Below are 26,455 nucleotides of genomic sequence, written 5' to 3'. Positions count from 1 at the left end.
TGAAACAGGAAACAATGTAGCACTCAGTGTAAGAAGGAGAAATTAAATACACCTTTTCGTGGTTCGTGCTGCAGCCTGAAATGTCAACTAGCTAAAAATTACTAAAAGTAAAACAAAGTAGGTGTGAACTCCATTGCATTTGAACCAAGTAATTTTAGTTCAAAGTGCACACAGGCAAATGACGTGACTTGTAGCTAAGCCAAGAGCAGATGACCGGTATTTGGAGGCTGCACCTAACAATCAAAACAATAAACTACTTGTGACACTAATCACAAATTTCTACCTGACATCTATGTTCCTGCCAATATCAAACCCCTCCACAGATTTTTTTTCAAAGGAGTACACAAAAAACTTTGGAAGACACTAGAATACAATGACACATTAATTCCTCTAACTAGTTATTCAGGAAAAGGGCAGGAGTGGTGGTGAGAACAGAAATTAGGTAAAATTAGCAAGTTTTTCCATCAATTTAAGTTACAATACTGCACATAAGGGCTCCCATAAGAAACTAGACAATACTGCAAGAAGTAGAAGAAGAAAGTTATCCAGAGCAACTGACAATTTTGCCAATTTTGAAGTTGAATTACATGTGGAACAAGGACGGTTTTTTTCTTCTTGAGGAAAAGAAACTCCTTTAAAAAGTTAAACTATTTTAACATTCAATTTCAATAATCATTTCTCCAGGAAGGATTTACATAGTTTAATGTATAAAACAACATCTACAAAAAAGAGACAATCCATTCTGCTCCTAGGCAAGACTTTCCTAGTTTCCTTGTGACAGCATTTTCACATTACTAAAAAGGACAAGAACTTCCATTGAGATATTTACATTCATGTTTTAAAACCCATGTTCATTGTTACATGTAAATTAAACAAGCCTCAGTACAGCTTTTGTATTACAGAAAGGATCTGGCATTACTCTTAATTTAAAAAGCCATCAATCATGCCTAGGTTGAGTGATTTTTCTTCCATAAACTCACAGCAGATGAGAGTCCCACAAGATTTTAACAGTAGATGAGCCTGAGATTCCCAGGCTTTTGAGATCAGAGTTCTCTAAAAAAACCCTACACTCACAACCCAGGCTGAAGGACAAGAAGCATGGGGCCAACTGTGTAACTCATTTCTTGGCAGTCCCCCTTTCCCAATCTGCACATGACTTTTCTAAGGGAGATGATTCACCTTGGACTCACTGGCAGTCAGCTGCTGCTGACAAAGGGATTAACCCCAGCTCCATAAATGCCCTTATGGCTAAATCAGATATCTGAGCAGCCAGAAAGATCACTGACTACAAACAAACACGTAGCTTCCTGAATATTACCTGTCCATGCAACAGGCTGCACTATGGACTTGGGAAGGTGGAGGAAGAGAGAGAGCAGACAGCTTTGGTAACTGCAGGAAACCACCACCTGACCCACACCTACAAGTATTTTAGAGCTGGCCACAGTTGTAGAGATGTTGCTGTGAAAGTCTATACCAAGTCAGGCCTCACTACTCACTATTCTATCCAATACTCCCAACACCTTCATTCCCAGCTGCCTTAGTAGCCCTAGCCTAAAAATGTACTTTCAGTTGTTGCAACTCAAAATCAGTATTTTCCAGTAAGAAAAATGAAAATGTGTGGGAGCAAGCTGTTTAGAGCCACGTAACAACTGCAAAGCACCGTAACTGCACAGTGTATTAAGGTTTCATTTTAAAAATGCCCTTTCAAGAGTATCCTTCCATACTTAGACAAACCATGAACCAAAAAAGTTAAATATAGTTTCTTTCTAGTCTCTGTACCTAGTTCATATATTAGCAGAAACCTTTTGTTGTCTAAAAAATTGCCCTCCAATATTCTTGCAGAATTGTTACATAATTCTTATAGTTCTGTCTTCTAGATATGCCAGATCAAAGGGCTCTCACTTAACACTAGCAGAAGCTGCTTTTCCTGATCTAGCTCCCAATTTATGTTTTGCTCAATAGCACAAATACAACTGCAACGTTCCAGAGCAAGTATTTTCATTCCCACTAAAGCATCAATTGGTATAAAGACATCTTATTCACACAGTCAAGTAATTCAAAGCAACCAAAGACAGTAAAACAGAAATCTACAAACACAGATAGGTTCTTCCTAGCTGAAGAAGGTTTGAATTTGGGATAAGTTAGAATAGGTTTTAATGCATTTATATTTAAAACATGTTTTCTCTTTATGATTTAGAAGCACCAAGAGGGTTGAGACAGAGCAGTATTTTGAATGAGGCAAATGGTGGTTTTACTAAAGGACTGAAGTTCCCAAACTCCTATATTTGTTGTGTAAATACACTGCTCTTAGAGCAGACAGTGCTTTTTGCATTTTACTTTTATCTATTTAGCTCATGCATCAACCTGCATTTGTGACAATTTTTCACCAAGTTTCAAGGCTTGTCTGGTTAGGGATTTCCTTATGCACAAGACTGTCAAGAGCAGGAAGCTGGCACATCACATATTATGAGAACATAAAGTGGACAGACTGATCTGGATCAGTCATATCTTACCAGTTCCCCCAACAATATTCACAAAAGGTTTAGGGAACTATCAAAATAACATTTTCAGCACACCTTCTCAATCTCCTCTTAACCTATAAAACTAGTGTGCTTAAAAAGTAGAGCTTTCATTCTTTACTCAGGAAAAGGTTCATTAAGAGTCCCATCAGAAGACAGCTTTTGTAGGACTGCAGTATTCCTCTCTAAATTTGAATTCCAGACCTCCCTAACACTGAGCATGACATGCACGTGCAGTTATTCTTCGATTACATCTTCAGGGATGTTGAAAAAAAAAGGACATGTTGAGAAAAAAGTTGTAATAAAAGGTATTTCTTGCAGATTTTTCAACTGCACAGTATTTTGTCACAATTCTCAAATACTTATTTCATACTTGGTTGATTGCTATCAGGAAGGCAACAAGGAATACTATATTTCCACAGACATAGATGGCTAACACAATCTGTTTAAACAGACGACCCTGCAAGAAAAGGGGAAGAAAAGTCACTGAACAGTCAGTCGTTTTATTGGGTTAAACAAAGAATCATCCCATCTCACAGTAGTTACCAAATTGTGACTCACCTCTGCTTCTGCAGATGTTAGTGACTGAAGTATCTGTACTCTGTCATCCTCTATCACTTCAGCTGTTCATGGGAAGAAAAAAGAGAAGTCAAGCCTGATCTTAAGAGGAAGGGGATTTTCATTTTTATACCAAAGTCTTCATTTGATGCCAAAGTCTTAATCCTATGACTAAGTCTTATACAGCATCCAATCTGAAAAAGGACTTGGAAGTCTCATTTGACATTTCATGACCTGTTGCTATCACGCTTGCAGCACAAATTAAAAATTATTCTGGAGCTGACCTACAAAAAGTAAATTCTGAACATTGAAGTCAAAAAACATTTTGTCTCTTTTGCTAGATTGAATAATCAAAACACTGAGTTTTGAGCTAACACCTTTTCTTTTTGTATTTTGAGATAACTGGATTTAATTAAGAAGTATTTTCACTAGCTAACATGTGAACACTCATTGTCCAACCATTTCAAGTTGATTTCCCTATTTCTAGTAAGCAATTACTGCAGTAAAATTCAAATTCACATCTTTTATAATCACTCCCCCTCCACATGCCACCTTATACAGACAGTTAATCACACTTCTTCAATTCTGCAGCTGTCTCATCTCAGCCTTAGACCCAGGTCATTCACGTGTGCAGTCAGCTCCTCTCCGTGACACCAACCAGAGAAGATAACAATTTCTAATTAAGTTACTACCCCTCTCTTCCCTAGACATATTGGAGTCAGGATTTCATATTCCTTCCCCAGTTAGTCAAAATGGCAAGCATTCAAACTTGCTCCTGCAATAACAGCAATTTATCAACAGTTAAATGCAGATTAAATCTGCATGAATTAATCTGGATTTAACCCATCTGGGATCAAAATTATGGCAAAAAATAAGAGTCTCACAAAATACTTACGCATTTCAGTCCGCACATTTCAGTCCCCTATGAACTGTGGTTTGAGAAATGAAAAGCTACCATTTAAAATAGCACAAAACCCACTCTTCTAGAACAGTTTTGTCTTGAAAACTGTTTTTCTTTCATATTCATTTGTCTACAGAAGATAGGATACTATTACTCAAGACTTACTCCCTTTCAGCATCCATGTTAGAGGCCAAAGACCTTCTGAAATTCAATCCACACTGGTTTTATGCTCAGCAAGCAAGGGGATAAGAGGAGTTGTGCTAGGTTTGTACCTTTACGAACAAGACAGTAGCTGTGTATTTCCAGCAGAACATCAGTACCAACATGCCAAGCTATAAAGCCAATCATTGCATAGGTGTCCCATGGGTCTGGCAGGTCAAGTGCACGCAGATCCATTCCCAAGAACATAGTCACAACTACTCAGTAAAAACAAGATAAAAAAACCAATAAGAATGTGCCAGTGTGCTTTAAAAATGCTCTCAATGCTTTTGTAAATAGATTTCCCATTAATTACCTAAAACTGCTTGAGGAATGAGGTTAAAGGAGTTCATACAGCTGAAAGTTGTTGAGGGTTTTCTGGTGTGGGATGGGGGTTGTTTGGGTGGGGTTGTTTTGGGGTTCTAGTATTGTGAGGGCCTACGAGGAAGAAAAAGGCCGAGATAATTTTCACCCTGCTTAGTGCCCCATCACATTACAGCCACACAAACACCAGCATCTGTGTCTACCAACAAGAACAGTCACCACAATATTAGTATTTAAGGTTCCTGTGGAAGCTTGCCTCTATTATTAGAATTAAACCCTGGATTAGAATTATTAGAATTAAACTTCTGGATCTGTAAGTGAAATTCCTGTCTCCCATTCAATAACATTGAAGTATGCTACTGTAAGAACGCTCATATCTTCCAAGACAAAAAAAAATTATGAAGGTAAGGACAGGTCCTTATTACAGAGAAATTTCAGATTTGTCAGTAATTCCCTTGATTTTAAAGTCACTTTATTTCTAAGTTGTATCCAATGGCCCCTTAAAATTCACAGAAAAGTTGGCCAAGAAAAAGGCACTTCAGACACGCCTGGACTGGATGTCCATAGATGGTTTAGAAGAACAACAGCCCAGACGAAGGACAAAGCTCCTTTAAATCAGTTAAATGGGAGTTACAACTATTCTACTCACCAGCTAATATTCTAGCTGTTGTACCAGTACTCCAGTGAAACCAGTTAAACAACTGCCTCCTGCAAAACAATGAAAAACATTTTATTGATTACATAGGTGGAGGAAAGGGGCAGAAATCAAAGAACATTTTTGCCTACTTTCAAGCTGTAAAAGCTTTCCATTTTAAAAAGAATGTTTAAAGAAAGTCACATTGAATTCCTGTGGCTGTAATTTAATGAATCAGTTGTACCTTGGCGCGTGACGAGATGGTCTGAAACCTGCCATAAGTGGTTGAAAGATTGTCAAAGCCATCACAGCACAGCCAAGATAAGGATGAAAACCTGCTTGCTAAACAGAGGACATTTTTCTTAAATATAATATCTATATAAACAGACAGAAAAGACACCAAAAAGTTGCAAATTTTATTTTTTCTTGTATTAGTAAGTTACAGTGGAGCAGCACTGGCAGAGGCAACAGGACACAATAAGCTGCCCTGCAGCCACATGGAGATTGTTTGCCTTAGTAGCAGACACACTGGTACATCTGCTCAGGGTTTGTCCCACCTTTTGGCTTTATTGAGAAATTCTACCAGCTGAAGATCAGACTAATATGACTATAAAAGCCAGAGTCCAAGCTCCCCAGCCTCAAACCTGTGTCTTCAGGATAAGCCTATTTTATAACTCTTCCCAGCACTGGTCTTCTCTCTCACCCTAAAACATTTTATTCAATTTCCCTACTTCACACACATGTGACTGTAATTCTCCCACCTTGAATTCAGATACTCTTTAGACTTTCCAGCTTTTGATGTCACCTTGCATCAAGTAGAATACAGGTGACAGCAACAGGTATATAATCTCTATCTAGCTACTGATCTGGACTACACTTATCAGCAGATGCAATTATGTCTAAGTTCACAAAAACTTATTCCCAGCAGGTTTACCATGCTAATATGTCAGCCATCACACCCTTACTCCCCTCACAAATTCATATTCTCTAAGGAAACAGTAAGACCAAAACAGCACATAAAAATACTGCAAGCAAGGAATTTTTTTAGGAGAAAGAGGAAGGAAGGAAAACACTGAAAGTTTTCAACTGTAGTTTAAAGGAGACAATATTCCTCTGGTGTGTTGCTAGGATTTGAAATCAGCCTGCTTAAGAACATTTTTCAAAAAGAAAGATGCATCTAAGCAAAAAGAAATTTGCTTAGAAATAGTCATAACATATTAGTTGTCAGCGGACTTCCTCATTCATTTAGTCCCACCTCTACCTCTGAGTTACCAACAAGACAAAAAGTACACACTTACTTGGCTCCAACCTCCTCGGTATGCAAAAGGCAACACAAAAGAAATGCTTGTCAGCATGACTGTGACTAACATAAGCATACGATGCACCTAGAAAAGTTAAGTTTGCTTTTAGAAACTCTACAGCTTTCTTAATACATTAAAAGAAATTAATTAGATCTATAGTTAAAGTATTATTAATCCCTACTTTAGACTTTATCTTCACTACTAAAGTAGGTGAACTTATGATTTTTAATTGTTCCACTTTACAGGATTAAAGAAAGATGTAAATCATAGCATGTTTAGTCTATTTCTTGGATCTAGTGGTTTATAATTCTACTTGCAATAATGCCAGAAAATACAGCTGGAGATAGGTGGAGATTCTGCCCACCTGAAACCACAACTCCTTTCCAAGTAGGAATGAATGAGACCAGACAGGTTTGAAGAATCGTGCAACAATAACACCAATACTAACTGTGGTAATCCAAGCAACAAACATTAGTGCTCCTGAAAATAGAAAAAACAAACAAACCAACAAGGTAAATGATAGGTAACTTAAGTGCACATGAATACAACTTCCAAGACTATGTAATAGTTTAGTCCATACGCACATGGTCAGAATTTACCCATGATTAAAAAGATATCACCTGGTTCAGGCTACAGCTTCATAACCTTTATCTTGCTAGAGGACCAAGATATCCATGTAAAAGATAATCATACTTTGCCCGCATAACACAACAGAGCAGCTCTGACTACTGCACATTTCACACATGCTAAGTTTCACACCACACTTTGTACATACTGGTGAGAGAAACCATTCTATCACCAACTCAGACATCAGAGGATGAAAGATGACATTGCTACAATCTGTGTGACAAAGAATGAGTGGCAGTTCTACCACAGACCTTCATTAAAGTCCAGTAGTGTGGGAGAAAAAAATTCCCATTAACTTCAGTGGCTCCAGACTGCCAGTCAAGTGGTTTCTCATTTCAAATAGAACTAAATCAAAAATGCAACTACAACTTGAAATAGAAAGAAAGAGATAAACAAGTCCAAATTACAAATTTAAGGGAAAGAGCAAGGGCGAGTTCATTTTCCTGGGCAAAAAGAATCTTTCAACACAGCTCTTGAAACAAAAAATTAGTAATTTCACTCTGCCAGCAGTATCAGATCTCACTAGTCAACAGAATATACAACGTAAATGCCAGAAAGACATGAGGGAATACCAACTCTGCAATAACCCTCCAGTCTCACCAAGTCTAAAACTGGAAGACAAAACTAGAAACTGCAGCTTACCATGAGCCTTGATAAGCCGTGGGGCCCGGGAACCTCCAATATCCTGAGGAAGACCCGTGACATTGTACAGTCCATTGGTGACAAGGGGCTGACGATGATGTTTGTATATGAGCCCACCTGAGCAATGACAAAGTGGTTTATTTCTTGCTAATGAAAGCCAGCACACTTGTAAGTGTGCCCTCATTCCTCATTCATGAACTCAAGCCCTGTTGTGGACCACTGCACATAATCATACAAACTAACACACAATATGGTAAGAACCTAACATCACCTAAGCTATCCTGCATGCTTCATGTGCAAAATGCAACTCACCCAGCTACAGTAAATACCTTCTTTCCTCCACTACATACACAAGACATGAAGAATAATTCCCTTTGATTCTAGTTTCCATTAAAAAAATAAAAAAAGATGTGGCCAGTTCTCAAGAAGTTATTGGTTCCTAACATCAAGTGAGCATACAACACACATATATGAGTAAATGTACAATAACTTCCACAAGCAAACCCATGATCCAGAGAAGCAGTAAAGGTGACTAAATTAAAGGCCTCAAACTTGGAAACCTTAGTTTGGACACATATTCTTATCTAAGCTATATCTTACAGAAGGGTTACTAACTCATTTGGAGCTGTTAAATGAAAAGCAACCATATGTAAGTCAAGTTTACCTTCACTAGCTTCCCCATCTGCCAGAAAGATGTAGTAACTGGTATCCAGATTAAATCTCCCTTTATAAGCAGGGAGACGAATACTCCTTCTGAAAGAACATTGAAGAAGGCCATCTGCAAGCCTCCATGACACTTCTTCAAGGGAATTCTGTAAAACAGGAGATATTTAATACCCAGTGTTTTCAGACTGGCAGAGTAATTGGCTTAAAAGTAACCCTACAAGAGAAGCACTGATATATAAAGAAAAAAGCAAATGATCGAGGGAAGGGGGGGTCCCTTCTAAATTGGCATGCAAGAGGTATGTCACAGCAAGTCAAAATAGCAACTTATGGTTTGAATTGGTTGTAACTAATTTTTACAGCCCATAATAATGTTTAATCCAGGACATACCAGTTGCAGCTGCAGTTCTAGCAAAGGGACAGACCAATATTAAGCACAAAGTTTCTAAATAGACTAAGCTCCCATCATGTGACTATCTTTACACATTAAATTCAGACTTCCAAAGTTAACATTTTCTAGGAAGTAAGAGCCCAGCCAATCTCACCTTAGAGAATTCTGGATCCACCTCAGTATTTACACCTGCTGTGCAAAAGAAAAGCACAACGCAGCAGCATACCTTACTTCAAAGCTACATCTGTGAAAGTGTCTGACTTGTTTTAAAATGTACCTCTGAATCCAAGAGAGGATGACTTCGCTCCTTCAGACGGGCAGCGCTCACATGAACATGGTGATCCTCATTAACACACAGGTAAGCATCATCACCACCCTGCAGAGTTGAAAAGAAAAATATCTATAGCCTAATAAAAATACTACTGGCAGTCTTCGAAAACTCTTTGACTTAATAAAAGCAGCAAGACCTGAGAGATTTCTGTAGTTATCAAGCTGTTATTTCCCATTTTTCAAACATACCAGTATTATTACTGAGAAACCATATTGTCAAGGAGATGACACATAGAAACATGCATTATGATTCACACTCCCCTCCCAGAGTAACAACCACATTATCAGAAGTTTCTTTCATTATTTAGAATTTACTAAATTAACTAGACTAGAGATGGATGTTGGAGCTCTTTAAACATCCTCTTCAGATACAAGATTTTTTTCCTCCACAGCTGTAAAAAAGTGTTGTTAAGAACCAAGTGTTCCTGCACATCTCCTTTGTGCAACAAGTAGCTTATAGATTATGCATTTGTCAACAGCATCATCCTTTCACTTTAACATAATTTAGAATGAAGCATCTTTAAACATCTTTAAGACTGTTTGTATATAAGTAACATTCAAGGATCAAATGCAAATGGTTTTCAGAACAACCCATCTTCTGAGGGGTAAGATTTTTTTAATGGGTAAATAAAGATTGATTTAACCAGAAATTTCAGTCAGACAGGCTGAATTCTGCCATAAGAGATATCCATAGGGAAATTCTACTGCAATTATTCAGTCCTGAGATAACTGTGAATATGTGTGAAAAGTGAATATCCACCTATAAGAAAAAAACCTATGTTTTTGCACTATGGGAGAACCACACCTTGTTCTATTTTCCATATGCATTTCCATTCAAACTTTATTAACATCACAAAAACAACTATGGAAAATAAAATAGAACACTCACCATCCACTGGTCATGGGAAAATGCAAATGCTAAATATCCTTCACTTGGACCACTCATTTCAATAAAAACTGAGCTCTCCTCTTGTTGGAACGATAGAAAAAAACAGGACGCACTTCCAGGATCACAGTTTGTAGGGTTCCTAACGCAGAACTTCATAATTCCACAACTTGATGCACTAAACTAAACAATTAAGAAAACAAATAATTTGTGAGCAATGAGAGTTTATATTCTCTTCCTCCTTTCTACCCATGGTAGATAAAAAGCATACAAGGAACAACATCATTATGTCAACACACCAATCTCTTAAACCATGTCTACAATTACCCTAGGACTACCAAGTAAAATAATGGTGAATTCCAAGATAAATTTGATTTAAATTTCCACTTTAAAGACATTAAAATAGAATAACATCGGAAGTCAGTAAGAAGTTCAGAAAAAAACTTCCTCTGGTTTAGTAGTTGGAGAGGTAATATCAACTGTAAGATGAGAAAGAGAAGAAGGGTACTACAGCATTATGCTTGCTTTTTAAAGTAGAAACTCCACTGATACACATTGAGAAAATATATTGATTTTAAGTCACAGTTATCCTGGATCAAACAGCAATGCTTGCTTGATCCATTCAAGACTCAGTAACAGAAGTCAGTAACAGATGAACTCCGAGAAGAAAGCTTCTGAGCCGCAGTTGCTAAATAGGAAGTCATGAGTCAAGACCAGATTAAGTCTTTTCTCATCTCTCATGACCAGTATGCACAATATTTTCTGATCATTAATTTCTAAATGTTCTGTTAATTTCTGATCTGTGTGCAGCACGAGAACATTTGACCCTGCAAAGTTCAGGCAACTCAATTAAGGGTAGCTATCATGTTCTTAGCCTTAGATATCAGCTGCTCATCCACCATCTCACATTTTCTGTTAATAGGCTGTATCAATGTCATCTCATTAAATTCCATTCATCACAAGCATTAAAGAAAGCCCAATTTAGCTTTATAATTACTTACTGGCTTTGATATGTAGGAAACTGGGTGTGAAGCTGACATAGCCTCTGACGTTGCATGCAAAGGTGGTGTTGGGGAGAGGACATCAGGCTGGGAAACAATGGGACCTGGAATCTTTACCCAGAAAATCCTGTATTTCTTCACAACTGTCACTCTTAAAAAAAAAAAACACAGCACACACAGAATCATCACTGTATACATTTATAGCCACCTGCTACTTTAAAAAGAAAAAAAAAAGAAGAAACTATAGTTCACACAATTTGTAAAACTCATCTTTATTGAGGCCTCTACCATTTTCTGGAGTAGGAAAATATCTTAAATCTCAGTAGAAAAAGAATTTTAAAACATAATACCACATGCTGCAGTGGATATAAGAAACATTCATGCCTATGGCATTGATTAGAACTTCAGAGAAGAGTTGCTTTTATCCTGTAGTTCACAAAAAGCTAGTAGTCTAAGAGAAGAATATACATATCATTTGGTTAGGTGCAGCAAAGAAAAAGATTCTTAACAGTGTATATTGCAGGTACGAGAAGTGAGAAAGTAGCTAGAAAAACTAAAGAAAACACAGTCTCCAAATCCTCTTATACTTTCCCTGGGGAAAGAAAAAATAAAATAAAATTCAAAAAAAAAAAAATCAAGCTCTCTCTAAAAAGTTTCTGCAGCAAATAAGGGGTGTTGAATATTCAGGCCCAAGGGCTTTTCAGCTGCATTTTAATAAATTAGAATTGATATTAGGTTTACTTACAGAAACTGTACATGTTTTGGAGCATCTCCAGGGGCAACCCAATAAACTTTTATGTCTTTCTTTTTTGCTTTACTTGTGTGACTGACAGCGGAATTCTGGAAACACACACATATCAAGAATTACATAGTGGATACACATTTTGTTATTTAACACAATCAGCAGAGTCCGCAACTAAATCTTACAGACGCTGCACAACCCCAGTGCAACTGGCTTTTCCTCAGTCAGTCACAATCAGCTCAAGTGAGGTGTAGCACTGCAACTTAGTCATACTAACAAGCTTCAAGAGTAAAAGGAATGACTTTCAGTCCAGAAGACTCCACCAATGAGGTAGAGGTGCCTGCAGTATTTATGCAGAAATAGTGATGTTTTCTTAGTAAGGAAATGCTCCACTTTTTCACAATAAGAGGATGAAGAGACAGTGCAATGGCTCCTCCTTTTAATATTAGGAATACACAATGTTCATTGTGTAAAATTTGCATTACCAAATGCTGCATCTTGCTGCAGCAGTCAACAGCCTTCTGTCACCAGGACAGTTTAAACAGCTCATAAGAACAGTCCAGAGCTGCAGTGAGTCATGCCTTTATACCCCAGGTTGGACCCATTTTCCCAGAGACTCACTGAATTCAAACAAGATTACATGGGTTAGCTCTGTCCTATTGCAGACATATTCCAGTACAAGCCCCTCTGTGCCCAGTGAATCATTTTAAGGCACTGGAGTCTACCTTGGTACGACCACATGTCAGCAGCTGAGAACGTCTCCGGTCAGCCAACACAAAAGAACCAACTGCAGGGCTATCCAGATGTTCTGCATCCCGGGCTTGTATGAAAAATCCTTCAAAATCTGGTCCATACAAATTAACTAAAGCAAGAAAAAAACCAGAAGTAAGTTTAACTCTACTCCAGAAGAAGAAGGAAGTATTTCAACAATGACTTACCAGATGCTCATTTTACAAGTACTGAATGATGGTTAATGGATTACCGAAACAAGATTCCACTGCTTAGATAAATCCAGTATAGAAAACTGAGGAAAGACATACTATAATACAAAGAAACAATAAATTAAACTCTTCAGCTATAACTGACAATACCTTCTATGCTGTCCCCTGGTTTAAATTCAGTCCCATTCACTGCAATGGTGTGCTCAGGTGACAGCTGAGGAGAGCTACCATGACAGGGTACCATGCTAGTACAGGCTTCTCTTACTTTTCCATTTGGATAGCCAACCACAGATGCATAGAGGCAAACAAACATCCAAACAGCAACAGAAAAACCAGACACATCCATCTGTAGAAAATAAAATTTACAGGTAGTTAAACACAATGAATCCTTATATTATAGGTCACCACTCCTCTTTAGGAATCAGTTGAATGGTAGAATACAAAACCATATTTAAAAAAAGCATTTATTCGCAGCTGCTGAATAACTTCTGCTTCTGATAACTGCCAGACATTGTTAAAATTTTCAGATAACATATTTCAGGCTATCTACAGGTGGTTGATTGATCCCTCCATCCGCTAGGTGGATTATTTCCCTCCATGCATTTTGACAGCACTTTTAAAATGTCTTTTGCCAATCCCTCTCCTGTCCTCTCTCAAAAAAAAGTAAAATAAAAACTTCAAGTTGCACAGGACAGATGGATCTTAAAATGTGCTTCACAGATATATAAAGGTCAACAGTATTGAGGAACTACACAGCTAGTATCAAGCCCACTTTTATTAATCATAGTTTCAAATTTTGCATCATTACAGACTGCCTGTTGTTTCCACAACCCATGTCTATTTCCTCACATATGACAAATAATTCCCCGGTAACAAGTTCTTCTTTCTGCAGGAAAACTCAAGTTGGCAAATTCCACAAATAAATTTTATACATGCAAGAGTGAGAATTTGGTATGAAGATTTAGAAAAAGAAATATGTATGCTTGTTGTAGACAAGCACAAGACTTCTCCTTTGAACCCTTCCTTTTGGATATTGGACCTCTAGACAACTAGTCAAACAATGGATTGTTTGTCACACTCTTTTCAAGGGAACAGCATGCAAGAAAGGCATGGGATGGTAGGACCCCAGATCCTAAAACAGTTATGTGACCCCTTAACCTCAGCTTTGATTATACAGTGTTTTGTCCCAACACAACACTGTTTTCATAAAAGCTGTAGCAATTGTTTTGCTGCACAGTAGTACGGAGGGCTTACAGCTGTACTGTGGTTTACAGAACACCTTAGCCAACAAAAGAAAATGTTTCCACATCCAAAAGGTAAGGAGAACAGAGATAAACTTCCTTTCAATCCTTAGGCACATGAAGCGAGTTATCAGCTCTGGTGGAACATGGACCAGGCACGTTGGTTAGCCTTCTGGAAGGGCCATGCCCATTTTGCAGCAAGTGATAAGAAGTATCATGTTATGAAGTTCCCTGACAGCATGGATGGACATGAAGATAAGAAACACACAGAGCCATTTCAGACTGAACTCTTGATACATAAAATGCAGTCAAATGAAGACAAGGCACATCATAAGTCTAACACAACAGGAGTCATCAACATGAACTCCTCCAAAGTTCTCATACATGGAAATCCACAATTTCCAAGGCAATGCTATATTTGTACTTCAACATATAGGCTCCTCAGCAACCTTGCACCACTAAATAGAAGAAAATCAGAGGTAAGAGTGTGTTGCACAGTTAGGTTTCAAGAACTAGAAAATAAAAACCCAACATTCAACTCCTCCCAAATATTCAAGATAACGTTACGATAATATCTTTCGCATTTAGTTAAAGTACTTCCTCATAGTTCCAGCACTTCTCCAAATTGTCAAAAGTTTACATCTACTTGATTTTATACACAAGTTAAAGATGCCTATAGAAAGCTAAAGGCTAAGGTTCAGTACAATTATATGTACCAGAGAAATTCTCAAAACAAGGAGAAATAAGGCTGCATGTCACAGAGACAAGAAAAAGAGTAGGGTAGTATTCTGCTTTAAGTAGCAGAGGATGTGGTAGGGATGTAAAATGAAACAAGAAACATTCTTGTCAGATTCAACTGACTCAAAAGCTGGCAGAAAAAGATTAAGTAGAGATTAATAGAATAAAAAAACCAAACAAAAAAAAAACCAAGCAAAATCTGAAAAATATTTGGATAAACAGAGAGCAGTAAGTTGCTCCTTCCTGTGTTGAAAACAACTCCTACAGTCCCTGCAGCTATCAACAGCTAAGAAAGCCATGGTAACCTAATTGCTCATCAGCACAATGCACACAGTCCAACTCAGGATCTCTTCATAGAGCTTATCTTCTTCCAGCTGTTTGACTTCATTAGCTGCATGGTGTGAAATCTAAAACTAATATTAGAGAGGAAGAAAAGATGAGACAACAGGCAAGGCAAACATACTGTCAGCTCAAAGGTACAAAAACTGCCATCAACAGAAATTTCTCCTGAGCACCATTAGACAAGAGGGCAAACAGAAAAGAGCCACCTGAAGGAAATAAGCAATATTAATATAAGGGGTTTATGATGCATTCCTTTAGAAATAAACCCCTACAAAGGGAAACCAGACAGTCTTGCTGCCTAAGAGTCACCTCCCTCTGAATTAGAATTGCTCTTTAGCTTTGGTTGGCCTCTTCTGCTTAGTTAAACATGGTCATTTCACAACAGCTGGACTGAGCAAGGATTCATAATAATTCATTACTTTTAAAATACACCCACTCATGCACATAAAACAACAAAACATACACACCTCAGCATCTTGTTCTTTCTAGGAAACAGAATTTCAAGGGCATATATGTTTCAAAATTATTTTTTGTAACAGTTTGAGTGTAGGTCCTTACCTTACAGCCAGTCCTTCTGTTACAGTGACGAAGACTGAGTGAAACTGCCATTGATTGATTCTCTGCTTGTAATAAAACAACTTATATTATTTTGTAAGCTCTTCTATTTGGCTTGTATCTAACTGTATTAACTTTTACTGTACCCAGGAAGCTTGTCTGAAAAAAGAAACGGTACACACACAAAAAAAGTAAGTTTTATCAGAGCATCTTTACTCCAGGCACATATTTTTTACAGCTTCCCCACACTTCAGCTGAAATGCAGAATGCTGTAATGAAGCACTGACTCTGTAGCTTCCTTTACTTTGTCAGACACTTCCCCAGATCTCAAAGAGCTTCACACTAAGTAATTACTTAATTATCTTCTGGTGCAGTTAAGGATGGGCAGGGGAAACCTACAATCAACTTTTAATACTTCTTTCTCAATTTTCAACAAATTTGCAGCATGATTTTAAAGCTCACTATGCATTTACTCCCTATCAAAGAGATAACTTTATTTTAAAATAAACGATTTTTAAAATATGGTGACTTTGTCTTGTTTCCATATATCTCAGCAAGAACGAACAAGAGGCAAGGAGTTTGCCCTGTTCACTTGTTTGCTTTAATGATTTTACTCGGGCAGCTGGTCTGCATAGAATCTTCAAGGCCCCACCCTTGCAAACTTTTATGTATATGAAGAATCCAAAGTTGGAAACTGACCTAAAGACCAAAAAGATGCAGTTTGTAACTTCAACTAAAGTGTAAGTATATTTACTGTCACAGTTATCATAGAGCCATCTCCTATGCACATTAACAGAAAACAAAATAAGAAACTAATATTCATATAACAAGAAGCAAAAAAGATACCAGAGGAACATGGCAAGGCTTCCAGATAAAATAAGCCATAGCTTACCTTTACTCATTAAGGCACACAGGTTTAGGAGTTTTCTCTAAAGCAATTCAGAAATCTTGCATGAAAGGCAGCAGTTACAAGGGGCTTTAAAAACGCCACCAGATTTTAATTTGCTTCATACCTACTGCAGATAATCTATTAAGCAAATACGCTTTCCAAAAAGTTTGCAATATCCACTTTGTGCACTCACTGGCATCAGTTTAACCAAAGCACTACTACAAAGTTACAGCAGCTCCTCAGCCCCACTCTCCTCTCCGGCACCTCTCTGCTGCGGCAGAAAAGGCTGAGCGGTGCAGCGAAGCCAGGTGGCCCCCTGGGTCTGCTGCAGCCGCGGCCGCGGCGCCTTTCTGGCTGCGGGGGCGGCGGCACGCGGGGCCCGGGGGGCGCGCAGGGCCCGGCCGGGCGGGGCGCGGAGCCGCGCCCGCTCCGTGTGCCCGCCCCAGGTGCTGCCCGCCGGGAATCCCCGGAACTGCGGCTCTGGAGGCTGCTAGGGCACCTAATTTCTTTGGAGCTGGAGGTCTGGACGGCCGTCCTGGGTTAACAGAGTTTTACTGGGAGATTGGCCTCGTCATAGCTTACAGAGTTCATTAGCGGTGCCGTTCTGTGGACCCAAAGGTGGTCACATATAAAGGCTTGCAAAATCGGGCCTTTCTTATCAAGAAAGCAAATAAATACTGGCTGTAACTGGGACTTTGCTGGCAGAAACTACAATTGCTTACACAGGCTTCTCTGACTGCTGTATTTAAATCCAAGTTCTCAATTGCTCACAAAGTGGCATAAAATGACAATTACTTAAAAATCTAATGGGAATTTTGCCCTCCCACAGCACAGAAATACTGTGTTTTTGTTAAAATTAACACCTGTACTGGAGAGCTCTAGTGATTCAATTGTGTACTAGTAGTTGTGAGTAGTTCTAGAGATCTTAGTACTATTAATTCGATAATATTTTTTAAAAAAACCACAAAACTATCTACTAAAATATAGCAGACTAAGAAATGCTCTGTCAGCGTTCACTTTTCTCAGTTTCTATAAAAGCAGCATTAACCTGTGATACAATATTAAGAAATATATTTAATGTGAAAAACAATAAGGGATTACTTTGCCTAATCAGAAATATTATTTGACTGTTACACTTGTATTATCGTGTTCATGGGAGTCACTGGGAAGCTGAGATGTCACTTGGTGTTCAGTAACTTAAGAAACAAAATGCATAAGCAATAGCTTGAAGTGAAATATGGCTATTTCCCCCTAGCTGGGGGAAAAAAAATCTGTTTACAACTACATTCATAAAGTTCCCTTACATGAAAAAGTTTGATACAATTGCAGGCCTAAGTACATAGATGCTTTATTACGTGCTTGTGTGTTTTAAACTAATACAGATGCACTATTAGTAAGACAAATAATAATATAAATATATTTACAGTAAGAAAACTGGTGACCAGACGAACCAGTATTCTTGACAATATTTAGGTTCGTAACTTTCACTGAGTATAGTGGAATTAATATACAAATATCTTAAGATATTATTTTAGGGTCTTGGCTCATTGACAAAATGGGGTATATATGTCTGATACTTTACAATATATATCAATAAATATATGAGGAAGTAATTTCCTCATTAAGACTCATGAGGAGGGATAAAAATGTAAGCTACAATTCTGTTGGAAATGGTAATCAGAGTTTAAGAAGAAAAAAATCATTTTTCTGTGAAAAGTAAAGAGGGTAAGGGAGGAATACTGTTTTGCTTATCATTGTATAGCTTCTCTTATTTCAAAAAATGTTAAAAGAGCTAAAAGAGCTAAAAAGCTGTAAAGAGCTAAAGAGCTATAAAGCAAGAAAGCCAAGAAAACACCAAGAGAACCAGGGAGAAGATTAACTAACTCTGTAACTACTGAGTACAAGTCCCCATACTACTGCATGGGCAATCATTAATCCACCTGGAAGGAGTCTTTTCAAACATACCAGTCTCCTTAAAAAAATAATAAAATCAGTAGTTCTGAAGTCTTAATGAAAATCTTTCTATGAAAGGGTACTGCATGCTAATTTGTTAGTGTCATATCCAGTATAAAGTAAATAGAATGCATTAGGGTATATGAACTATAAGAAGTCCACAGCTACATCTTCTTTGTAAAGCGTACTGCAACTGTTGTTAGTGTGTTCATAACAGCTCTGTATTTATTAAAAAGCAAATGTTCTAACTTAACCAAATGAGACAGACATAGAGGGCTGGGGGGTGGGTTTGAATCCTCCTGCAAGCCTGAAGAGACAAAGCTCTGTAACCTGCTATTCACCTGTGTCAGAGGATGAGGACATCAAGTGGCAAACGAAGGGCACATCTGACATGAAAAGAAGATGATGAGTTTTTTTGCATGGTTTATTGTAGACACTTAGGAAAGTAAGTGAAAGTTTATAATATTGAAAGCAATGGGAATTTAATAGAGGAGACTTCATTCCAAGTATATAAAGAGGAATTTCTCTTGCTTAACAACCGAGAAAGCAATTAAGTAAATATATGTAATTTTGGAAATTAACTATTGTGCAGTCCAAGGTTTATACTGATAGCTATTCTATTTTTTAAGCCCAAAACTACATGGAAAACAATAAGCCATTGAAGAGAACCCATGTTACTATGTGATTCCTTCTAATCAACTTTCCTCTCAGGTATTAAGCTAACTATTCAGCAAAACTGTGGCATTTTAGGTCAAACTTTGCTCAAGTTTCATATAACGGCATTGAGCTCTATGTTACTAGCAAGGTTATCACCATAAAACATCACTGGAGTTCAAATTCAGTGATGTGCAAAAAGGTTGCATCTCTATCGGATTGTTTTGACGATGGATAACTGGATCAAAGAATTTTTTGTTGCTAGTGTTACCTATTTTGAAATACTGAAATCTATTTGAAAAAGTTCATTTGGATTTGGCTACATACATGCTGGATACTAGGCCTTCTCTGAAGATAACAGTCCTAGCACAAATATTTACTCCCCTCTCTCATGTAAACTACATATATAAGACTATGCATTCCAAGATTTTTCAAGCTTTCAGCATTTTTCAAGCTTTCTGGCATTATTTTCTTAGTTAAAGATGTATTAGGGAATTAACAATATTTTTATCTTCGATATGAAGAATTCTTCCTATCAAACCGATTTACATATGGTGGGGGGGTTTTGTCACAAAGAGAGGGGGATGTTGAGTCCTTGAAACAATCCTTACCATCTAAAAGGAAATAAATTATGATAAAGTCACAATGTAGGATGAGATATTTTTCCCTATAATTAATAATTTATCTTCCCTTGAGCTTTGGCACTGTTTCACACCTACCTGTTTTACCAACTTAATTTTAATTTACAAACTAGATTAAAGTATTCCCCTTATGCTCCGAAATTTCCTTCTACTGTATGCAGTTTTTGGTTCTTCACGTTATTTTTAAAATTTTTTATGTCACACATAAAATTCAGACTTGGAACCGTATTTATATGGAAATACTTGTTTACCTAGAGGTAAAAGGCATTTTACAGTTTTCAGTCAATGACTGTAAAAAGCCGCCTGGTGGCAGTAGCCAATCAGTCAAGTAAGGTTTGCCAGTCGATTGCACAGAAACTTGCTTTGGTTTCGCATCTCTATTCTGACACAACAGGTGAAGTTCCTGCCCCATAGCTTTCTACCAAAATATGTATTCACTTTGACTTAAATAGATTTTTAAAAAAAAAAAAAAAAAGTACTTCCTTGCTTATCTGAAACAAAATATTTAAGATTGGTTCCCTGATATCAATTTGAGACAGGTCTGTATAGGTGTTACGAGAAAATAACACACAACCTGTCACTTTTCTGAGAGTCTCCAATTATGCAGTGCACAACACACATAAATTGATAAAGGACTTCAGTAAAATCATTTCACGCCATTCAGGTGATGTGGGCCAGTGCTTTATCTGTTGCACACAATCAAGTTTTATCTGATAAAAGTACTGCATTATTAAATTTGAGTTTTCTTTATTTTCTGACCATTGCTGTGATGCTTTTTTAAATTATTGATTTTATTATATCAGCAAGATTTTATAAGTTTTTATTGTTCTGCTTTACAGGGAGCAAAGAGCTTGCTGGCAAAGGCATTGACCTGCAAGTGTTTCAGTGTAAGGCACTTTAGACGCGATTACAAAATTCGTAATGTGAAGCTAAGATTAATTGAAATCATGTACAACGTTATCTCACACACTTGTCAGTTTCTTTGCCAGCCAAAATAAATTCCACCATTGCCCCCCATCTTTTTTCTTCTGCCCTTTCATTTGGATAAGGAATTAATTTTCCTACCCTTTTTCATCTCATCTTGAAAATCCTTTCACAGACAACCCATTTCCATTTCTTCACCTTTTCTCAGCAGCTCCTAACATGACTCCTCCATGGTTTCTAAATGCATTCTTTGTTCAGACCCAGCACACCTGTGGGTTTTGCAGCTGCTCTGGGTTCAAGCACAAGCAGTCCTGCTGGAGGGATGATGCACAGCACTGTTAGTTGTGGCAACGTTCTAGTTAGTACATGCCCAGTGCCCGGAGGAGGAACCATGTGGTGATGGTTTGAGTCTCCATGGGAAGGGCTGCAGGGATTTTAGCTGTTACTTTACCAAGTCTCACCTGAATGTTTGCAGAGACTTTCAAAAGCTAATAAATTGGTCACACCATAACAGAGCTAGTAAAAGGCACATCCAACATTGTGAGCTGTGAGAAGAATAAGGGATAGAAGATTGTTTTGCACCAGTTTTCAAGTGCTGTAAGCAGCAATCCTTGATTGATGAGCACAGGGGAATATCAAGCAAGGTGTAAAGCGTCCCAGTCCAGACATGCTATGGAAAGCTGCCTCCTGCACAGTCAAGATAGTACATGGTCACTTTGGAATCCAGTACCTCCAGGGACATTCCAAATTTTCTCAGAAGCAAAATATCAAAGCTGTTGTATTGTATGAGACATTAATTCCTCCAGCTGAAATGGAGAGCCAGTGCTTTGTGCAGAGGTAGGATACTCAAAAAATCTGGACAGTAGCAGCAGTTTGTCCCAAAATACAGAAGTAATTCCTAGGTTGTGGGTGTTCACATAGGAACCACTGCCCAGTTACGGGTAAACAACCTGTCATCAGTAATCCAAAACTTAATCTCATGGATAACCAAATGACCTGATGATATCAGTGAGACAAACACTAAGGACTTTCATTTTCTGGTAGCAGCATCTGGAGATGGTTCAACTGTAAATGTTGTTGTGCTCTGATTGCTGTATAGCAAAAAAGATTTGCCAGTCTGAATTCCAGCTTTGTAGCACTCTAGTGCAAACCACTCATATCTTCTTCCTTGTTCTTCCTGCTCATGTTTAATATCTTTTAAAACAAATGCTTGCGGTAGCCATACATTTGGTGAAATATTTTCCTTCTGCAATATATTACACCATGTTAGCCTGCTCAAATTACCCTGGCTTGAATTCTGCCTGCACTGAAAGATTAAAGAGCAGAACTACAGTCCCCAGTATTAGCTTGCAGATAACTTAATGTAATTATTTATTTGATTAAAAATAAGATGTGAAATATATAGAACAAAAAAGCAAAATCAGTTGGTTACCACTTGAACTCGAAGTCCTATCTAGGTAAGATTTAAGGATTATTTTAATGGACTAGGAAAATATTAATGGTATTCTCAGTATAGTTTGATTTTTTAGAAAGAAGCATCATAAAGGAGATGGAGTGCAAGAGACAGTCTGAAGATTTATTTTTGAGGAGGAAATAGATCTGCTTGATAAGACACTGCTACAGTTCATTTAGGAATAGATCCATTGGAGTCTTAAATCTCAGCACTTATGTGAAAAGCTACCTTTAATGACATTTTATATGGTCCTCTTAAAGATATTTGCATTGAATTTTACAATTTTCTATTATAAATTAAACTCTATTAAAAATTAACTTTTTGTGGATGTTAGAGCATTGATTGTTTGAGGCCACACAGTAAAAGAATGGCCAAACTGGAACTGAAAACAAACCCAAAACGTTAATATTTGAAAGGTCAAACCAACACTGTCTTACATGGAAGGCCAGTAAGGACAAACTAAATAGGTTTGTGTTCTAGCCCCTCCATCTCCAATGATTTCTGACTTAAATAAACATTTTCATTCCAGCCTATCATTTATTCACTGCCCATCAGGATATTGCAATATGTTTAGCCATTTAGAAGGGACTTTTTAAAAAAAGCTATAGGTGATTGTGTCAATGTTCTCACTAACATTTTCACTCAATGCTAGATTCTATTGTCCAAGAACATATCCAAATTTCTGCTGAGCATGTAACTGTCTAAGAAAGCTTCTCTTTTCAGTCCCTGCATAGCAAAGCTCTAACTCAGAAAAGACTGAAGTTTAACCAAACTGCAGAGACAGTTTTAAAGAAAAGGAACTTTCTTGCAAGATTGCATTTCTGGTTGAGAAATGTCCATTAGAAAACAAAAGCTAGATAGAAGACCCAACACCTCTTAAGCTTCTTATTGTTTAAACAATAACACAGTGTTAATTAATGAATTTCAGAGCATGAGTGTAGAGCATTGAGAAAAAATGTGCTCACTTTAAATTTTATAAAGTCTCTTATTTCCCGTACACAGGCCAAAGGAATCTGCTTTTAATTTTAGTTAGATGTTCAGTTAAGTTCCCTCTGCGCCAGTTGGCTTTTACTATTGTTATTGGGAATTGTTTTTCTGTTACTAAAAATAGAAAAATCACTGCCAACATGTAAATACTCTAAGTTTTCACACTTTACAGTGTGGGAACTTAGAGTATTTTTTACCCTTTGAAAGTACTTAGAGTACTTTTACCCTTTAAAACATAAGCAATATAACATTAGTGAGATGTGACACCTGGTGAAAAGCTCTCCAAAGTGTATTGACACCACTACTAGGAAAAGTGCTCTGCAAACACAGAACAGTTCTTGCCTCCTGTTTTGTGTTACAAAACAGGAGGCAAGAAAAGAGGACCACTAGGAAGGTGCATGTAAAAGGACTGAAGAATTCCAGTATGGGTCCATTCAAAAATGCTGCAAAATTATTTCCTGATGACTAACATTGATACGATATGAACTCTTATTCTGAAGCAACTATTGATCATTTCCTGCTGTGGTATATCATAATCACACACAGAGAAACTGCAAACTGAAGATTAAATGGCACTGTGAAAACCACCTCTTAGATGCCAGTATAGCAAATGCTCAGTTGGTGTTGGCTATGTTCTAGACAAAAGTGCAATCCTCAAATGTAGCACTAGTGCATTCATGTGTTGCTGGTGTGGTTTCCATACAGAGAAAAATTGCTCAATTTACATCTGGTAAATGAACACAGACACAATATAAGGGGTAGGCCAGCACAAGAGATGATGCCGATGGAGAAAGGATTAGAGAAGTCTGCTCTGTTCCTGATTAACTTCATCAAGAGACCTGCAACATTCATTATCTTTGAAACAGTATTTTTTTTACACTGAATTGAATGCAAATTAAATTATACTGTTCCAATTATTAAGTTATTTCACAGTACCTAGGAAATTTTTTTTTTTGCTGTGTTGTGAATCAAGGCCTTTATTTACACTGTTGACATCTGGTTTAGCTACAGCCACATATGATGTCAAAATAACTGGCTCAGGATTAGTTTCCTAACAATTTTTGTCCAAGACACTAAAAACAAATCTTTTTCATAAAACTGGGTACATTTCAAAATCTGTTTCAATGCATAGTATGTGATATATGCACACAGAGATGTGCCAGTGCAAACTTAGTAAGGGTAGGGTGAGTTTCTGTATGGAGTACAGAAATCAAAAGAGCCACATTTTAAAACTTAGTAACAGGAGAGAAACTGTCTTCAACAATAACCTTTTGGTTCCTATCTTGCTTTTCACAAAGTATTCAACATGCATTTTAGGATAACTATTTATGCAGAAGACTTGGCTACAAAGGCATTATTTGCTCTCCGTCTCTTAGAGCTGCTCTCTGTGTAAGCACCTCATGAAATTTCTAAATGCCAGCCCATTTGTAGTATGTGACAGGACAACAGCAAGCCTGGAGGAAAAGACTTGAGCAAGGCTTTGTGGCAGACCAGCTGCAGTCACTTCAAGGTACTGAAGATTGCAGAGGACCCTAGAAAAAAGATGGTCCAGATCTCTTTCAGTTACCTCTGTTGGTTTTGTTCCTATGACTTCCATAACTGTTGAAGCTTCTTGTATTTCCCATTCCTATGTTGTATCATCTTCTTTTCTCGGACACATCCAATTCAGAGGAAACAGCCAGCACACCAGGAGAGCCAGGGTTCTGCTAGGTGCAAGTCTGTCCTGTATATGAATGCAGGCCAGCAAGCTGAGTAAAGAATAAGGGGGCTGGAAAAGACAAAGGACAGACAATGGGAGAATTCTACTGGGCACTCAGGAAATAGCCATGTGAAATAACTCAAATTTTAAGTATCACATCTGAATCATATCTGAATGAGCCTTGATGAGGTGAATCTTAAGGGAACTGCACTCACAAGGGTACTTTTCCTTTTTTCCCTCATTCTGTCTAGGAATCCTAATATATGTCAAGGGCATACAACAACTTGTATTCACCTACACCAGAATGAAAATCTTTCTCAGTAATGTCAAAAAACATTAACTGTAATGATGAACAAATAGATTTCTTGACATTTTCAGAGAGATGAGCAAGTGAAAGAGAAAATAAAGGAGAAAAGCTACCAAATGATTAAAAAACCTTCAGTTTGAAATGAGTGGAAGCATTTCCATGAATATCAAGACCTTTGGACTTCCCCTAAACGCACTGTAATTGTATGAACACCCTGCAGTAAAATACACTTATAAGGGTATGCATGGGATGCCTGGCAGTAAGTGGTTAAGCCTGAATTGTTTTGCAGACTCCTTCCAGTTCCACAAGATACACCACCTTTGAGAAGAAGAAAAAAAAGGAAAAGCAAACTCAGTATAACACAGTCCTATCTGACTGTAAATTGAGAAGCACTTTTTTTTTAACGTATTTGTAGGCAATAAAAATAGACTGACCTTCCAAAGCTGCAAGGCTGACCTTTACACTGGGGTGCAGTTAATGACTTCGGTCGTGAGAGGCCTGGAGCAACCGTCCCAGGTGTTCTGCAATACAAAGCAATGGTAAGGGCTGCCTGGTGTCAGCAGTTCGGATGACAGTATGCTGCAAAACAAGGCGGCCGGAGTGAGGGGGGGGATGTTCTGGTGTTTGGGATTTTTTTAGAAACCATGCTACCTCTTGGTCAAAGACAAATCCACGGAGTATGTAGTCTTGTCCACACACTATATATAGCACTTAAACTCTGGCTGACATCATGTTTTTTTCAGCAGCGCAGCCTATCAGGATGGAGCCGGCCGCCCGGAGCTGGGCGCCGGCCCTCAGGCAGCGGGGCGGGAACGCTGAGGGAACTCGGCGGAGCGGAACTCCAGTGACGGCAAGGAACGGCGGAGCCCAGAGGCATCGGCCGGGATACTCCCGGCATCCTTTAAAGCCGCCTAGCCCTCAGTAGAGTGCCCACTAAACCGCACAGAACTCCGGACTCAGGTGCCCGGGCCCCGCAGGGACACCTCTCGGCGCACCAGCCGAGCGTAAAGGCGCAGGTGGTGGCTGTAGAGGCTGAGGTAGGAGACAGGTACCACCTGTCTGCAGGGCCCAGGCTTGCGGAGATCAGCCCGCTCGCTGCCGCAACAGCGCGGGGCAAGGGGGAGCCCCTGACATACCCTCTGGGAGAAGCCTGGGGTAACCCTGAGGTAACTCTGGGGTACCTCTAAGGTATCCTCGCCCTTCAAGGCGCGCTTTGCGGGGCCGCCACCGGAGGTGCGGGACCGGGAGCTAAGGGGCGGGCTCGGCTTGGCAGGGCGGGGCCGAGAGCGGAAGAACGGGGCCGGGCAGGGCCGGGCAGGGCGGGGCCCGGAACGGAGGGGCGAGATCGACGGGGCGGGACGAAGGCCGGAGGGACGAGGCCGGGTGGGGCCTAGAGCGGAGGGGCGGGACCTGA

General features: G+C 38.5%; 2 protein-coding genes across 11 annotated transcripts in view; one reads left to right on the top strand and one right to left on the bottom strand.

Moving 5' to 3' along the window:
• Positions 1–675: 675 nt before the first annotated feature.
• Positions 676–26,304, bottom strand: FRRS1 (ferric chelate reductase 1). Of its 9 annotated transcripts, none has more exons than XM_014250661.2 (19): positions 26,223–26,304; positions 25,476–25,562; positions 24,603–24,803; positions 15,538–15,602; positions 12,809–13,004; positions 12,443–12,579; positions 11,721–11,815; positions 10,976–11,126; positions 9,978–10,157; positions 9,036–9,134; positions 8,369–8,516; positions 7,705–7,821; positions 6,800–6,915; positions 6,433–6,519; positions 5,379–5,476; positions 5,150–5,208; positions 4,251–4,394; positions 3,081–3,142; positions 676–2,979 (listed from the first exon to the last, which is right to left on the bottom strand). In XM_014250661.2, the coding sequence occupies exons 3-19, from the start codon at positions 24,658–24,660 to the stop codon at positions 2,887–2,889; spliced, it is 1,905 nt and encodes a 634-aa protein (XP_014106136.2). In that variant the 5' UTR covers positions 24,661–24,803; positions 25,476–25,562; positions 26,223–26,304; the 3' UTR covers positions 676–2,886. The 9 variants fall into 9 exon arrangements, with proteins under 9 accessions (XP_014106136.2, XP_087916796.1, XP_014106139.2 ...); XM_088060670.1 differs by having other exon boundaries at positions 15,538–15,693; positions 26,178–26,286; XM_014250664.2 differs by having other exon boundaries at positions 26,178–26,286.
• The window catches only part of AGL (amylo-alpha-1,6-glucosidase and 4-alpha-glucanotransferase), a 36,452-nt gene continuing 35,859 nt past the window's right edge, over positions 25,863–26,455 (top strand). The window contains exon 1 of one of the 2 annotated variants that reach the window (XM_014250658.2): positions 25,863–26,001. The gene's annotated coding sequence lies outside the window, so the exon portion shown is untranslated. The other variant, XM_014250657.2, reaches the window with a different exon arrangement.

Source organism: Pseudopodoces humilis, chromosome 10 (assembly GCF_049639895.1).
Source record: "Pseudopodoces humilis isolate 2021_Gansu_Grassland_sample_001 chromosome 10, ASM4963989v1, whole genome shotgun sequence".
In the NCBI taxonomy this organism is placed as follows: Eukaryota; Metazoa; Chordata; class Aves; order Passeriformes; family Paridae; genus Pseudopodoces; species Pseudopodoces humilis.
This window is presented reverse-complemented; position numbering and strand designations above follow the sequence as displayed.